This window comes from Phaenicophaeus curvirostris, chromosome 2 (assembly GCF_032191515.1).
Source record: "Phaenicophaeus curvirostris isolate KB17595 chromosome 2, BPBGC_Pcur_1.0, whole genome shotgun sequence".
NCBI lineage: Eukaryota > Metazoa > Chordata > Aves > Cuculiformes > Cuculidae > Phaenicophaeus > Phaenicophaeus curvirostris.
In genome coordinates this window covers 121093763-121109158 of record NC_091393.1, presented here as the reverse complement: position 1 = coordinate 121109158, position 15396 = coordinate 121093763, and the positions used below count along the sequence as shown (strand labels likewise).

At 48.7% G+C, this 15396-nt stretch overlaps 1 protein-coding gene across 1 annotated transcript; it reads right to left on the bottom strand.

Moving 5' to 3' along the window:
• Positions 1-8616: 8616 nt before the first annotated feature.
• LOC138717216 (rho-related GTP-binding protein RhoB) lies at positions 8617-10845 on the bottom strand. Its single transcript, XM_069850586.1, has one exon. The coding sequence runs from the start codon at positions 10652-10654 to the stop codon at positions 10064-10066; it is 591 nt and encodes a 196-aa protein (XP_069706687.1). The 5' UTR covers positions 10655-10845; the 3' UTR covers positions 8617-10063.
• Positions 10846-15396: the final 4551 nt, after the last annotated feature.

Below are 15396 nucleotides of genomic sequence, written 5' to 3'. Positions count from 1 at the left end.
GAGAATCTCGTGAACGAAGCCCAGATACAGCCCTTACTTCATTTCATGGAGGACGCAACAATCCTCAGAGCCCCCAGCAGTGATGCTATGAGTGAGTTGTAGTCAGCTTACTAAGTGAAGCTGGAAAAGACCATCAGCCCCACAGCCCGGCCCCAGTCACTGCCTCCTCTCTTCATTTTATCTGCTAATCCATCAAATTTTGGCATGTGAACATTTTCTGGGTTGATTCTTATTTTGTTGATTTTTAAAGCACAAACACCGAGCTGCCTTGCAAGATGCACGTGTGAGAATGCGGATTTTTCTTGAGTTCATTAAAACCATTCATGTACAAAATTAACATGGGCTGACAGTGGAAGGGCTGTGGGTTCTGATACTGGTGTGTGACTGCTTTATGAAATAGCCATCTGGGAATGTCTAGTGAACAATTGCTTTTAATTTCGAACATCTGTATCCTTAACAATAAGAGCAGCTGATGCAGCCCTCCATCTGCCCCAGGCTCAAGCTTTAGTCGAGCAAGGACCGGTTGTAGCCTGAAACCTATCTTGTCTCACCCTGCTTCTTCGCATGCCAGTAATTCTAGCCCTGTGTGGCTTGTCCTGGCTGATTTTCCCCTGAAACTTGATCTTTTTTCAATGGATCAAAGGAGCAAAATGAGAAGGAAGAAACTTTTACAGTGAAATTTCACCCACTGTAGCTTGAACCACGTCTCCAGTTTAATCATCGCTGCCCACCTGCAACATCGGTGGTTCCACTGCTGTGTCCTCATCCTCCTGGCACACTTTGCCACATGGATGCTCCTACTTGGAGGGAGCTAACCTGCAAAAGGACAGCATTGCTCCTAATTGCATTGGGAGTTCTACCAATGCAACAACAGTTATACAATTATGCCAATCAAGGGATGATTATGTTGATAAACTAACGTCCTGAGATAAACTGCTATTAATCATAGAATCATAGCATCATAGCATCATAGAATCACAGATTCATAGATTCATAGATTCATAGAATAGTTTGGGTTGGAAGGGACCTTAAAGATCATCCAGTTCCAAACCTCTGCGATATGCAGCTCCCAGAGTTTAACAAAGAATTCAAAATCTCAGTACCAGCAGCTGAGGGAATCAAGACTGTTTTTACACCTTGTCTGCAGTGGGGCACAGGGGAACCCTCCCTTTGGTCTCCACATGTCATCGTGCTCCCAGGGCAGGAGGAACCCCATGCCAGCACCAAATACACCCATCGCCAGCTGCATGGGGACACACAGCAAGGTCACAGAAGCAACACTGGCCCCAGTGGTACTTGCATAGCCTTTGGCAGGGCACAGGTAGCAGTCAGGTAGGGGGCAAGCTAGGAAAGGAACCTTCCATGGGTATCTCTGCTGGGATGTGCAGAGGAATGAGGGTCCCTAAATCTGACAGATACCTGCACCAAGCCCAGGGGCCAGGCTTCAATTCCTTGAAACAACTATGGACTCATGATCACATGGAAGAACTATGCCCAGCTTATTCCTTTGCCTAGAATGTGACAAGTAAAATTTCAGAAGTTAATGTTTCAAATACATTCTTATACTCAGGGGAGTAAAATCTGGCTGAATGCAACATCTCAGAATACATAGAACGACTGTTATAGCCATGTCAGTCTAAGCAAACGAAGCATCCTACCATCCTTAGCTGCTTCCCTGGCACGATGAGGAATTAAGGACACTCTTAGCTGAAGAATGTGTAGAGGAAGAATGGCTTTTTATTGAACCCTGTGGTGTAGCAGGAAAGATAGAGAAGCCTTTAGGCACCAAAGCCCTTCTTCCAGCCTGAAATCTTCCCAGCTTAATACAGGCTGAGAACAGTTGCTCTGAATTTCACACCACGGTGTTAAATCAGTGAGCCCACCCAAGAGGAGAGGCCACTGGTGTGTGAGAGCTGAGTCAGGCTGTTAGCAAGGAGCCAAGGTATTAGGCACACTTTTGCTAAATTCCTAGCTGCAAAGTAATTACTACAATTTGCTTCCCTTTTTTACCATTTTACTAGAATATGTGCGTCTTTGTCATGCCAGCATCTCATTCTAGTTGATCCTTAGGAGTGTTTGGAGTGAAATGCAGACTTGACATCAGTGCAAAGTGTCCCATTACCATTAGCAGGAACTGAGCTCATTTTTGTCCGTAGCCGAAGGGCATCTTGTTTGGGAATACTTTGATAAAGAACAAACATGGGAGCAACGAGCATCTTCCTGCTTACCACCTCACCGTGGGAAGACAGGTTGGTACAAGGCTGCTTGAATATTAGCCTCTCCCATACAGTCTCCTTGGTCCCCTAGGTCCTGGAAGCTTCAGTGTCTCTCCCACCTGACTGCCAGAAAAAATGAAAATCAACTATGAGTACTGTTAGAGTAGCCTGGAATTGAAGTTTCTTTCAGATTCTCATGAGGGTATGGTTAGTTTAAGCTCAAAAAACACAGATTATTTTCTCCTTATAATAAAAAAAATAAAAAACCATAAACAACCAAAAATTCTTCATCTCTCTCTCACTGACATTACAGTTGCACATCAGGCAGTGACGTTCCTTGATATCTTCAGAGCTGATAAGGCTGAAAATACACAGCACCCATTTACTTCTATGAGGATCTTGAATGCAGAAGGCTGGGTTTCCATCTCTTTTGACTTTTACACAGGTAGTTTATCTACATCTAGCTATACATTATGAAAAGCTCTGGTCTAAAACTCAATCACAGGAGGAGAAAATTGACTGCTACCAGGAGGGGTCAAGCTGCTGCCATCAAACCCCAGAGCATTCAAACCTGATTCTGCACTCCTGGCTTGTTCTGCTCAGGTAAGGGGGAAGATCCCCACAGAGCAAGGACTATAGGGTCAGACCCCCTTGTATAAAAATACCCCATGGCACAAAAGCTTAGGAGCAGGAGAAAAGGCTCTTCCAGGTCTGTCCCCTTCCAGCAACTCTGTCCCTACATCCCGAGTGGCTCTCCAAGCTGCTGCCACCCTCCCCTTCCCAAGAACCCGGAGGGAAGGGGACATTATCATGCAAGTGAGCTCACCAGGAAATCCACTTTGTTTCCAAATTCCTATCTCCAGCCCTGCCACATCAAGCTTTGAATGCAGAAGAGGATGAATGGCCTAAAAGGAATGGAATTAAGCATTTAGTGCAAAATCCTACTCAGTAGTCTCCTTTACTTGAAAGCAGGATCTAGCACACAAAAAAACCCACGCAGACTAGCACGCTAAAGGAAAAAAATGCACACATACATTTAGTACGTGCTGTAGGCACCAATCTAATATTCTTCCTGCTATGCTGCTCCAGTTCAGTGGAGATATCGCATCAGTGCCTCCAGTTTTACCTCCCACTCTCACAACCCACCTTTTCACATGAGTCTGACATTTCAATCATGTAAGAAAAGCAGATATGCCTGTAGTTATTATTATACCAAATGGCCCTTACTGCTGAATTATGGATGGATAATACACTGCTGACACATACAGGTACCTCTTACAGGTAACCTCAAAGCCTCTTGCTTCAGGGTCCATCTGAAGAACTGGAGAGAGATCTATCCTTCTGCACAGGGCACAAGAGCCTGGCCATGAAATCTAACCTACCTGGCTGCTGCTTATCACTGACTGTGGCTTCACTGGGAGTGAAGCTGAAGAAAACTCTTTGCTCCCAGTATGAACTAGGAAAAAAATCAAGTGAGTAGGGGAGAAGGGGAAAGAACAACTTATTTCATTGACAAAAAAAGTCCATCCATTACAACAAACTACACGAATCAAGTGCTTAAAGACATAGAATCATAGAACCATAGAATGGTTTGGGTTGGAAAGGACCTTTAAAGGTCATCTAGTCCAACCCTCCTGCAATAAGCAAGGACATTTTCAACTAATTGGGTTGCTCAGAGCCCCATCCAACCTTGACCTTGAAGGTTTCCAGTGAAACGGCATCCACAGCTTCTCCAGGTAACTTGTTCCAGTGTCTCTCATACAGTTCATACAGGTGTATATACTCATGGCCTCCAGATCCTAGGCTTGATGATGTTGTGGTCACAACTGTCCTCACAAACTATTTCACCCTAATCTGTCCTCTCTGGAGTTGCTTACCCAGCTATACCAAGCTTCTCAGACCCCATCCCTAGATAAAGCTCCTCCTACAACTCCCTGCCTGCCCTGACCATTACCAGGCAATGGTGTTGGCAAAGCCAATATCACACAGCTTCACCTGCAAGTCCTTTCATAGAGCGATGACATCCCTTCCCGGGCAGCAGAGAGAGATCCTGTGGAGCTGCCTGTTTCCTTTGCTGGCAGTAAAATGACCTCGGACAATTAGCTTCCATGAGATGCATAACTTCAAGACCACCGAAGTGAGCTGAAATCCATACCACCTTTGAACTCCACAACTAAACGTGTCAGCAAAGAGCTCCAAAAGGTTTCAAAGAGACTCCTCCAGCAACAAGCTTTCTCCAAAAGCTTCCTTGAAGGAGATGCTTATCAGCTTCCTCCCCTGCCCCACAACTGGGTCTGCTGGCTGTCTCCACAATGAGGAGGGCTTGAATACCTTACCTGGATGGAGTATCTGTATCTTCATGCACACACTGGGTTAGCCAGACCTAATTTTTCAGAGCTGCAGAGGCAAATATTTTTTCTTAGCTGCATCCTTTAGAGTTAGTTCAATGGATTATCATTGCAATTTCTATTTATGACTAGATATTGTTGCAGAACCAGCAAAACCAAAAGAACTGGATTCACTAGTGCTACAGTCCACTAAAATCTGAAGGCTCAAAGTCAGTAATTTTTACTTCCTGTAGTCAAGGAATAAAATCTGTGGGTGAATTACAGTGGGCAACACTGATTTTAGTAAAAGTCTTGTAGAATTCCTCAAAGCACTTTTTTTTTCTCTTACTGCACTGAATTGCTAAAACAGATTTGCAACCAGTGCAACACGACGTAAGACAAACTGACCTGGATGAAGCTATTGCTGCATAACCAGAAAGCCATGTAAGAGGACATTGTTTCAAATTCTGCACCTGCTTGCATTCATGCACTGTAGGATCTGGAGCCGCAGGAGTCCAAAAAAAAAAAAAAAGAAAAAGAAAAGGCAAAACCATATAGTTTAATTCCAATGTAAATTCCAATGTACAACAAGTGCATCAAAACCCATTTTGCCAAAACTACCAAGGATTTTTACTGACTTCTTTCTCCCACCAAAGATGACTTACGCTTTCTTTGGCTCTCCCTACAGAGTGTCCTTTCTAAACAGAGAGTCTTCATCTGATCATGCAAGGACTAATCACAGCTGCTGTTGCTCCATCTCCAGAAGGGGAGAAAGTGGTACTGACCTTCCCTTGGTGGCCTCGTTTTCAGGCTGCCCAGGCAAGACAACCTCATGCTGTCAGAGGGCCCCATCTGGTCTTGGGGTGAGAGTGCACAAGTGGCCTCTTCACTTGAACAGTTGGAGGTGAATGGGTCTTTCAATGTGGCTTTTCTTTATTTCCAGAATTTGCTGCTAAGGATGCACTGGTACCATTACGGAACAAACTGCCCCTGTGGAGCTCTGGCTCCCACCAGAAAAAACACCTTTTGTAGATGTCTGAGCAGAGTAGGGGAAGGTGCAACCTTTCCTCAGCTGAGGACACCTGTGCAAGCATGTGGACACAGTCAGGAAAGCCTCTGCATGCCGAGCAGTGCGTGTGAGGACTGTGAGATGAGTTGGTTGTTGACATTCTTTTGATGCCCTCACTAATTTGCTCCGCGTCACCTCTTCTCCTGTGAAAAGGTGACAGATGACAGACTGGGACCAGCAGAACACAACCTAGGGGAACAAATGAAGACAAGCAAGAGGAGGTCTGCGTGGATCTTGGCTTGTATCAGAAACGGCATGGCCAGCAGGTCCAGGGAGGTTATTCTCCCTCTGTACTCAGCACTGGTGAGACCGCTCCTCGAATCCTGTGTTCAGTTCTGGGCCCCTCACCACAAGAAGGATGTTGAGGCTCTGGAGCGAGTCCAGAGAAGAGCAACAAAGCTGGTGAAGGGGCTGGAGAACAGGCCTTATGAGGAACGGCTGAGAGAGCTGGGGGTGTTTAGCCTGGAGAAGAGGAGGCTGAGGGGAGACCTCATTGCTCTCTACAACTACCTGAAAGGAGGTTGTAGAGAGGAGGGAGCTGGGCTCTTCTCCCAAGTGACAGGGGACAGGACGAGAGGGAATGGCCTCAAGCTCCGCCAGAGGAGATTTAGGCTGAACATTAGGAAAAAATTTTTCACAGAAAGGGTCATTGGGCACTGGAACAGGCTGCCCAGGGAGAGGGTTGAGTCACCTTCCCTGGAGGGGTTTAAGGGACGGGTGGATGAAGTGCTGAGGGACGTGGTTTAGTGATTGACAGGAATGGTTGGACTCTATGATCCAGTGGGTCCTTTCCAACCTGGTTATTCTATGATTCTACGATTCTATGAACCAATCGTCTGTTGGAGCACAGAGTGTGTGTTGCCAGGTAGGCTACCCTGAGCCCACATGCCAGGCTGGTCCCTCCATGTTACACTTGGACAGATGAGCAATGGGGTGGAGGTGGTCAATGTGACATCTGCACAGTTGGGGTAGCCCTAGGGTGGCTGACTCAAGAAGGGTGCGACGAGGCACACCTAGTGTTCCACTCCACCAAAGCAATTGACACTAATGAGCAAGCTTAGAAACGTGGCACAAACCAAAATGAGTTACAGCTCTGATTCCACCATCTGACCCCAACGGGTCGAGTGCCACACAGTGATCTCACCCTGTCGGCTTACTCACAGCTTCACAAGTAGCACAGAAAGGTCACGCTTAGTTAAAACTGAAATGTATTTTCTTGCAGCCTTTCCCCCTTGGGCTGGATGCTGTAGCCCTGACTTGGGCAAAGGTCCAATTGGAAATAATGAATGTAATTACATTGTAAGCACCTTAGTGGAAAATATTGGTATGGTTAATTATACAGGGATGCAATGCTAACTCATTTCCCAGTGTTAAAAATACAAATATTAACGCTTTCTCCTGTGGGGTTTTGAGAAGAATAGTTATTGGCTGCAGTTGGACAGAATTTGTAAGTTGGGCAGCTATTGCAATCGGCTTAAGGAAAAAGTTCCCAATGCTGATTTTCACATCACTGGCTGATACTGCGCAGAACATGCTACGCTGCACAGAACTGGGGTTTTGAGGGACTTTGTGAGAACGAGTTCTTTGGCCACAGCCCTTGAAACACCCAAAATAGAGACTTTTCTTGAAGGAGGTGATTTTAGGGTTCTCAAATTAAAAAGACGAAACTTATTTTTTGAATATCAGGAGAATTTCAATCCCCAGAGACAGATACCAGATACCTGGGACTTGGGTACCTTTTAAGAAATCCTGGCTAAATTGCCCAACTGAAAATGCCACTATCTTTCATTAAGGATCACGGGAAATAGCAAAATAAACTCACAGCACAGACTGAGCGTGCACTCCAGCATCTGAAATCTTCAAAATGCAAACCCGGTTATTTCCACAGAGTTTCTGGTTGACTTTCCAGTTGTTGAATAAGGAGCCTGCTACTTCTGTGTTAGTCAATTGAAAAAACCCTCCTGCTTTTAGCTGGCAGAGCCTTCTGTGAGCAAACAAGTAAAAGCTGCCAAATTTGTTTTGCTTGCCTGGGTATTTAACACAATCCAGCGTATCCTAGCAGTTATTCACAGGTCACAAAAAGAGAAAAAGGCTCCACTCTTTCTCACGACTCCACAAAAAGAGTTGAGAGGATTTACAAAACCCACAAAACCGTCGTGAGATTTCCCCTATAGGTACGTAATGGAGGTTTTTAGGGGGGACTGAGACATCAGCACCTTGGGCATAAGCCTTATTGTTCAGCAAAAATCATGTAATGCATTTTGCACTAGGACACTTCTGCCAGGAGTCACTGCTGCAGGAGCTCATGCACCTGCACAGAGACAGCAAGGGAAGAGGCAGGCATGATGGTCTGCTAGGGTTCCCCGACACAGAGAAGCCCAGACGTTTTACATAGCTACAGGAATTCACGAGGCCAGCAATTAGAAAATCTAGTTAGGCAGCTTAGGGGACTGCTGGGGCACAAACATAGCCTCCTGCTTCTGATTCAACAGCAAGCAAAGCCTGCCCACGTGCCCTAATGCAGCAAACAGGGCTATTATTAAAGAAAAAGGGAGGTCACTAATAAAAACTCCTTTTATCTAAATATTTTGCTTGAAAAATAAGTCCTATTGCCTCTCCTGCTTTTCAGTTTTCTGCCTGCTTTGCTGCTGCACAAGCCTAAGGCAGCAAGCACAGAGGGTGAAGGAGCACCAGCAGCCTGAGCCCAGGTTCACCAAGCACAGAGGCTTCATCTGCTTTAGCAGCAACAAGGATGGATTAGTCACCACCTTGAATTTTGAGTACACTTCTACACACCATCTGTGCAGAAACATTGAGGAAGCAGCTCCCCCAAATGAAAATAGAACTACCGTTCCTCTGAAAGCTGCCAGACAGGTATTTCAGTGAAGAAAAATACAAGTAGGACTGCATGCAGGCAGTAGGCAAACTCCAGTCGAGTTCAACACCATCCAGGTGCATTGTTGCAAGCCCAGGTCAGTCTCCATAACTCACAACACTACTCAAGTGTCAGCATAGACTCTTTTAATACTTTACATAAAAAAACTGCATACACAGTTCATAATTTTATGTAAACATCATATACATTTCAGTTTTTGCCATGTCAGTTTATTAAAAACAGAAACAGAACAGTCTCAGTACCACTGTTTAGGGAAGAGGGACAAAAGTAAACAAACATAACTGAATACATTTGTTCTCTGAACCAGAGAAACACAAGATTATTTTCACCTGGGTTGTCCACCCTATGAAAATAGTTTTAAATAATCCTAGATTCTTTAAACTGCCCTTTAGCATTAAAGTCTGATGTAGTCACTGCATAATAAACAGCACTTTCACTCATTTTTTTCCAAGGCAAGAAGATACAGTGGTTTTATTTCATCTTGGTTTAAATTGCAATTTCAACACAAGACCCAGATGAGGTTACCGAGTAAGAATGTTTCCAATGCTACAGTGTTGTAGGCAGATGACAAGTGCACTGAGTGTTTGATTTAAAAAAAAAAAAATAAAAAAACACCAAGTTGTGCAAAGTAATTTCTCTTTTGAAAATAAAACTTTTAAACAAACCCAAATCAACATACTTGCAGAAGACAACGTTAAACAAAGGAGCAGGCACCAAGATCATAATATGGCAATATCATCCTCCTCCCCCTTGCTCATCCTGCCTGGTCCATCAGGAGGAGGATGCCCAGCAAGGAGGACAGAGCACCTCAGCTTCACTTTCCAACCTGGTGGCTTCTGCAGCTGGAGTCTGTTCAAAGCTCGCGTTATCAGCAGGCATCAGTCACTCAGGGCAAGTTCCTTTGCACAACACAAGCCCCAGCCGGGCACCCCCTCCCCACCTCACTTTAAATAAGCACCCCCTGCACTACCCCAGTTTGCACAAGACAGAAAAGGTAAGATATATACAGGCTTCGCTCGGGATGCCCCTCCCTCCCCTCCCAGTCTCTGGCTTCAGGGCACCAGTGTCCCCAGCAGGTCAGGCTCGGGAGAGGCGAGGGCGCTGCCGGGAGCCCAGGGGCTGCAGCCCCTTCCCCAGCCCGCCTGGGGGGGAGGCACATGCAGGCAGGAGGCAGAGTCCCTTCAAGGATCCCGGCTCCACCGTTCTCCTCTTGCAAAAGAAGAGGAGGCCGCCTGGGAGCCGGGAGCAGCAGGTGGCGGTCAGAGAGGGGGAAGAGCCGGGTGCGAGCTCGCTCAAGCCGGTCTCGACAGCTTTTTCTGTCGGTGAGAGAGTCCGCGATTCGGTCGCAGCGGGGAGCGGCGGGAGAAGGCGCCTCCCCACGTTATTCCCAAGACTCAGGGCATGCAATCCCCCCCCTCCCCGCAGCTGAGCCGGCACAGCCCTTCCCGGCCGAGGCTGAGGGAGCTCCCCCCGCAGCCCCCAGCCGAGGCACAGCCCGGCTCCTCTCCTCCTCCTCCTGCCCACACAGCTGAGCCAGGAGCTCTAAGGGCGCTCCTTACAGGACTTTGCAGCAGTTGATGCAGCCGTTCTGGGTGCCGTAGCGCTTCTGCAGGGCGGCGCGGGTGGCGGTCTCGAAGACCTCCCGCACGCCGTCCTTGGTCTTGGCCGAGCACTCGAGGTAGTCGTAGGCCTGGATGCGGATGGCCATGGCGCGGCCGTCCTCGGTGCGCACGGGCTCCTGCTTCATGCGGGCCAGCTCGTTGCGCACGTGCTCGTCGTTCCGCAGGTCCTTCTTGTTGGCCACCAGGATGATGGGCACGTTGGGGCAGAAGTGCTTGACCTCCGGCACCCACTTCTCCGGGATGTTCTCCAGCGAGTCCGGGCTGTCCACCGAGAAGCACATGAGGATGACGTCGGTGTCCGGGTAGGAGAGGGGGCGCAGGCGGTCGTAGTCCTCCTGCCCGGCCGTGTCCCACAGCGCCAGCTCCACCTGCTTGCCGTCCACCTCGATGTCGGCCACGTAGTTCTCGAAGACGGTGGGCACGTAGACCTCGGGGAACTCGTCCTTGCTGAAGACGATGAGGAGGCAGGTCTTGCCGCACGCCCCGTCGCCCACCACCACCAGCTTCTTGCGGATGGCGGCCATGGCCAGGCTGGCCGAGGGGGCTTTGCCTTGCGGCAGGACGACGGCCGCGCCTTCCTCCTCCTCCTCCCTGCTGGGCACGGGATGAAGGCTGCCTCCTCCTCCTTCTGGCCTCTCACAGCGCACCGTGGCGAGCCGGGGAGCCTCCCTCCCTCCGCCTCTCCTCGTAGATCCCTCCCTCACCCTCTCGGCGCCTCCACTGCCGCAAGCCCCGGCCGGCGCCGCTATTTAAAGGCGCTCGCGACTTTCTTAATATAGCCGGCCAATGGCAGCGCCGCGGGTGACGTCACCCCCGCCGCCGAGCGCCGCGATTGGTCCCCGCGGCCGAGGGGGCGGGGCCAAGGCGGAGGGCGGGGCCGCGCGGGGGAGGGGAAAGGGGGGGGCGGGGGAGGCGGTGGCCGCGCCGGGGCTGCGCTGGGCGAGTTGGGGCGGGGGGGGGGGCGAGCCGGGCGAGGGGGCCGCTTCCTCGGAGGAGCCACGGGCGGGTGCCACGGGGTCACCGGAGAGAAGCAGCCCGCCCCCGGGTCGCGCCGGGCTGCGGTTTCCCCCGGTGGGAGGTTTGCGGGGTGGCTGGGAGCGAGCTGCCCTGAGGGGAGGCGAGGAGGCGGGAAACGCTGAGGGAGAATCGCAGCGGGAGATCCCAAGGGAAGAGGGGCTGGGGCTGCTGCAGGCGGCTGTGGGTGCAGTGATGTTAGGATTCAACAGAAGCCGTCGGTGGTTGTTGCTGGGACAACAGGTTGTTCCTGTCAAAGGAATGGTTGGTTTGATAGGAATGGTTGGACTCGATGATCCGGTGGGTCTCTAACAACCTGGTTATTCTATGATTCAACGCAGGACCTGACCGCTTGCCTGTCTTTAAGGAAAAAAAATCCATCGTGTTTGGGGCTCTCCTGCCAGCCAAAAGGGGAGCAAGGGGTTATAAGCCCGGAGAAGCCGCAGGCTTGAACTGGAATGTCCTTTTCATGAACTCACGAAGTCGGAAAAGGCCTTTGAGATCATCAAGCCCAACCGTACCTCTCCACTGCTAAACCAGATCCCCGAGCGCCTCATCTCCCTGTCTTTTAAACCCCTTCCAGGGATGGGGACTCCACCACCTCCCTGCGCAGCCTCTGCCACGGCCTGGGAACCGTTTCTGTGAAGAAATTTTTCCTGCTGTCCAATCCAAACCTCCCCTGGTGCAGCTTGAGGCCATTCCCTCTTGTCTTATTGCCTGTCACTTGGGAGAAGAGACCAACAGCCCCTCGCTACAACCTCCTGTCAGGCAGTTAGAGACAGCCATAAGGTCTCCCCTTAACCCCCTTTTTTCCTCCATTTACAGAGATCTCAGAAGTCACAGCAATAAAAAAAATGAATGTAGGAAATAAATAGGTGCAAAAGACACGAGTCCGAGATTGCTTAGAGGACAGGGCACGAGTGCCTTAACATCAGCAGATGGCTTGTGCGTTATGTATCGTGAAGTCCCACACTGTGGAATCCCTGGTACTTATTCATAGAATCATAGAATCACCAGGTCGGAAAAGACCCATCGGATCATGGAGTCCAACCATTCCTATCAAATACTAAACACATACGGTGTCCCCGATGCAGCTACAAAGCCTTATAAAGCTGAGCATCGTAAAGTCCCACACTGTGAAACCTGCGGTGTCCCCGCAATCACTGTCTCACTGCCTGTTGTCTCCAGCTTTTTCCCTGCAAACCATGTCCCGTGGGTCCTGCCTCTCAGGAGCAGATCCAGCCTTCTCCTCTTTTCCCAGCACTGGCGTTAGTAAACAGAACAGAAATTAGTGATTTGAACAATGTGATTGTTATTAAAAACTAAAAATATTCACTTGAAGACCAAATGGACCACTGAGTGTATCGAGTTGCTGGACAAGTTGCTTGCAGCAGGCTGTTACAGAAGTGTGTGTCACTAGGGCAAATGCTTCACTTATGGTTCACTTAATCCTAGACACTGAAATGTCATTCATCTTCTGTGAGACGTTTGCAATTCCCATTTCTCCCTGTCGAAAGAGCGTGTCCCTCGTGGGTGAAGTATGGATTTGTACCTTTGTCTTATGTAGTTTGTACAGCATATTGTATATGATGTCAACATAATAAATTCGAACTGATCATAGAGTGGTTTGGGTTGGAAGGGACCTTAAAGCCCATCCATTTACAACCCCCCTGTCATGGGTAAGGACACCTCCCACTGGATCAGGCTGCTCAAAGCCCCATCCAACCTGGCCTTGAACACCTCCAGGGATGGGGCAGCCACAGCATCTCTGGGAAACCTGGGCCAGTGCTTCAGTACGCTCATCAAGAAGAATTTCTTCCTAATATCTAATCTAAACCTTTCCCCCTCCAATTTAAAGCCATTAATATAATATGATGTTTGAAAAACCCCAGAAATGGAGGATAGTCACAGGCATCAGCGATTCCCAGGACCTGTGGCCTTTTAACAGGCTACATTTCTGACAGGCGTTATCCCTTTACAGTTGTTGTCACCGCTCACAGTTTGAATTTCTTCACAAAACCAAAAAAAGTGACCTAAGTGGCAGTCCTCCCCACACTGCCGTGTGCTCCTGGTGATGGAGCATCAGCAGCTTGTCACTATTCTGTCTATAAATACAACCAGGAGCACATGGAGCCATTCCGATGGAGCCTGTTTGCTGCAGAATGTAAGCCTGCTAAACACAGGTGCAGCTGTAAGTCTCTGGAAGCTCCTCAGCGATGTTTTGAGCTGGATGATGGATTTTTCACTGGAGTCCGGAGCCACCTTGCGGCAGCACCGCTGGCTTGGGCACCCGCCTTCCTGCAGCTCCAGGGCTGGAAAGCTGCACTTGTTGGGTGGCAGCAGAGAGAGCTGCGAGTGCTTTACGGATCCTGAGAGGTGCTGCTTCAATATGCTTTCAGATCCCCTCTTATTAGACTTCTGGGTGGCACGAAGAAACGTGCCTTGGTATTTGGTTTCGTCTTTTCAGCACTGGGAGGACATGGATCTGATCAGGGCACATCCACGAGGATGCTCAGAGGGCTGGGGCATCTCCTGTATCAGGACAGGCTGAGAGAGTTGGGCTTGTTTAGCCAAGACAAGGCTCCAGGGAGACCTTGGAACAGCCTTCCAGTACTGCAAGGGGGCTACAGGAAAGCTGGGGACAGGCTCTTGATCAGAGAGTGCAGTGACATGACGAGGGGTAACAGTTTTAAGCTGAAAGAAGGGAGATATTAGGAAGACTAGATATTAGGGAGATTTTTTTCCTCTGAGGGTGGGGAGGCGCTGGCCCAGGTTGCCCAGAGAAGCTGTGTTTGCCCCATCCCTGGAGGTGTTCAAGGCCAGCTTGGATGGGGACTTGAGCAGCCTGGTCCAGTGGGAGGTGTCCCTGCCCATGGGATTGGAACTGGATGATCTTTAAGGTCCCTTCTGCCCCAAACTATGATCCTGTGAAAATGCTTCATTAAACAGAAAGAAGAATCAGCTGGGTGAGAAATTATGTCGATCATTTCATCTGTGCTGTGAAAGGTAGGAAAATATGCAGCTCATTCATTTCAAAGCACGCAGCTCTGTTCTTCACCCAGTGCTGCTAACAATTATCTGTATGCCTCAGCGCAGAGAAAGCTAAGTGGCCCACATTCATACTCATTTTAGACTTCAAAGCAGGGTGGCCTCATGCAAAGTCTGCTGGTCCCAGCTTCCAGACTATGCAAAGCAAATACTCTACAAAGTTCCAAGTAACCCAAGTCAAACCCATAGCTGGGGCTCTTCTTGTAACTGAATGGTGCAGATAGAGTTCCAGCACCCAGTTACTGTCTGAGCCAGAAATACTTTATTTTCTAGCAATCTTGCATCCGTAGTCTTCCACACAGTCATGCTGAAGGTAAATGTTTCACCTCTCACATTGCAAGAAAGACTGCAGCAAAGCCTATGTAATTCCTTGACCTAGGGTTTCGAATACTTCATCTTTTTTCTCCAGAGGCTTTATAGCAGGACACCCAGCCCTGTGACCCACTTAGGCTGAAGCTGCACTCATTTCACTGTACTGGGTACACTCCAGCACTGGACTCTACAGGGAACATCTGAGTTACTGTGGTTCACACATTTATACTTAAATGTGCCATTCTGGGGACTTGATCGTGGCCTGGGTTTCATACTTAATGTAAATTTGCTGCACGCCACCTTTCTCCTGCAGTGGATTTAGCCCATAAGTAGCAGTGCATTATGTGGTACCTACCCAGAACTGCCTAAGTAGAAGTGAAGAAGCTCTTACTTTATATTATCTTTTCAATCATATATATTTGCTTCTCTTCTCCGGAGCATTCTTCCTTCAGCCCATTCATAAAAGCGTGAAGTGAACTGGTTTCAAGAACAGTGGTGAGAAGGAGAAAGGCTGCACACAGGAATCCTTTTCCCTTCTTGCTTGGATCAATGCATCAGGAAAAATGGGAATCTGACCAGCATGGCAGCGCTGTGAGTGGGGCAGAAAGAGGCATGGCAGCACTACTGGAAGTGAGCACAGTGGATATTAATCTGTGTCAGTGCTTAGGCTTCCTTCTTGGGGTAGCGACTGGGAGCAGAGGTAGAAAACATTGAAAGAAAATAATGAAAAGAAGCTCTGGGATGAGGTGGCATTTCCCTCTCCTCAAGGAATTTTGTATAAGACCAATTCTGTACTCAGGCATGGATCTGGAAGGTACCAGGGAGGGTAGCAAGCTCACATATTTTAGGGCTGAATTTGAACTTTATGTTGTAATTTTTGTATTTTCTAATC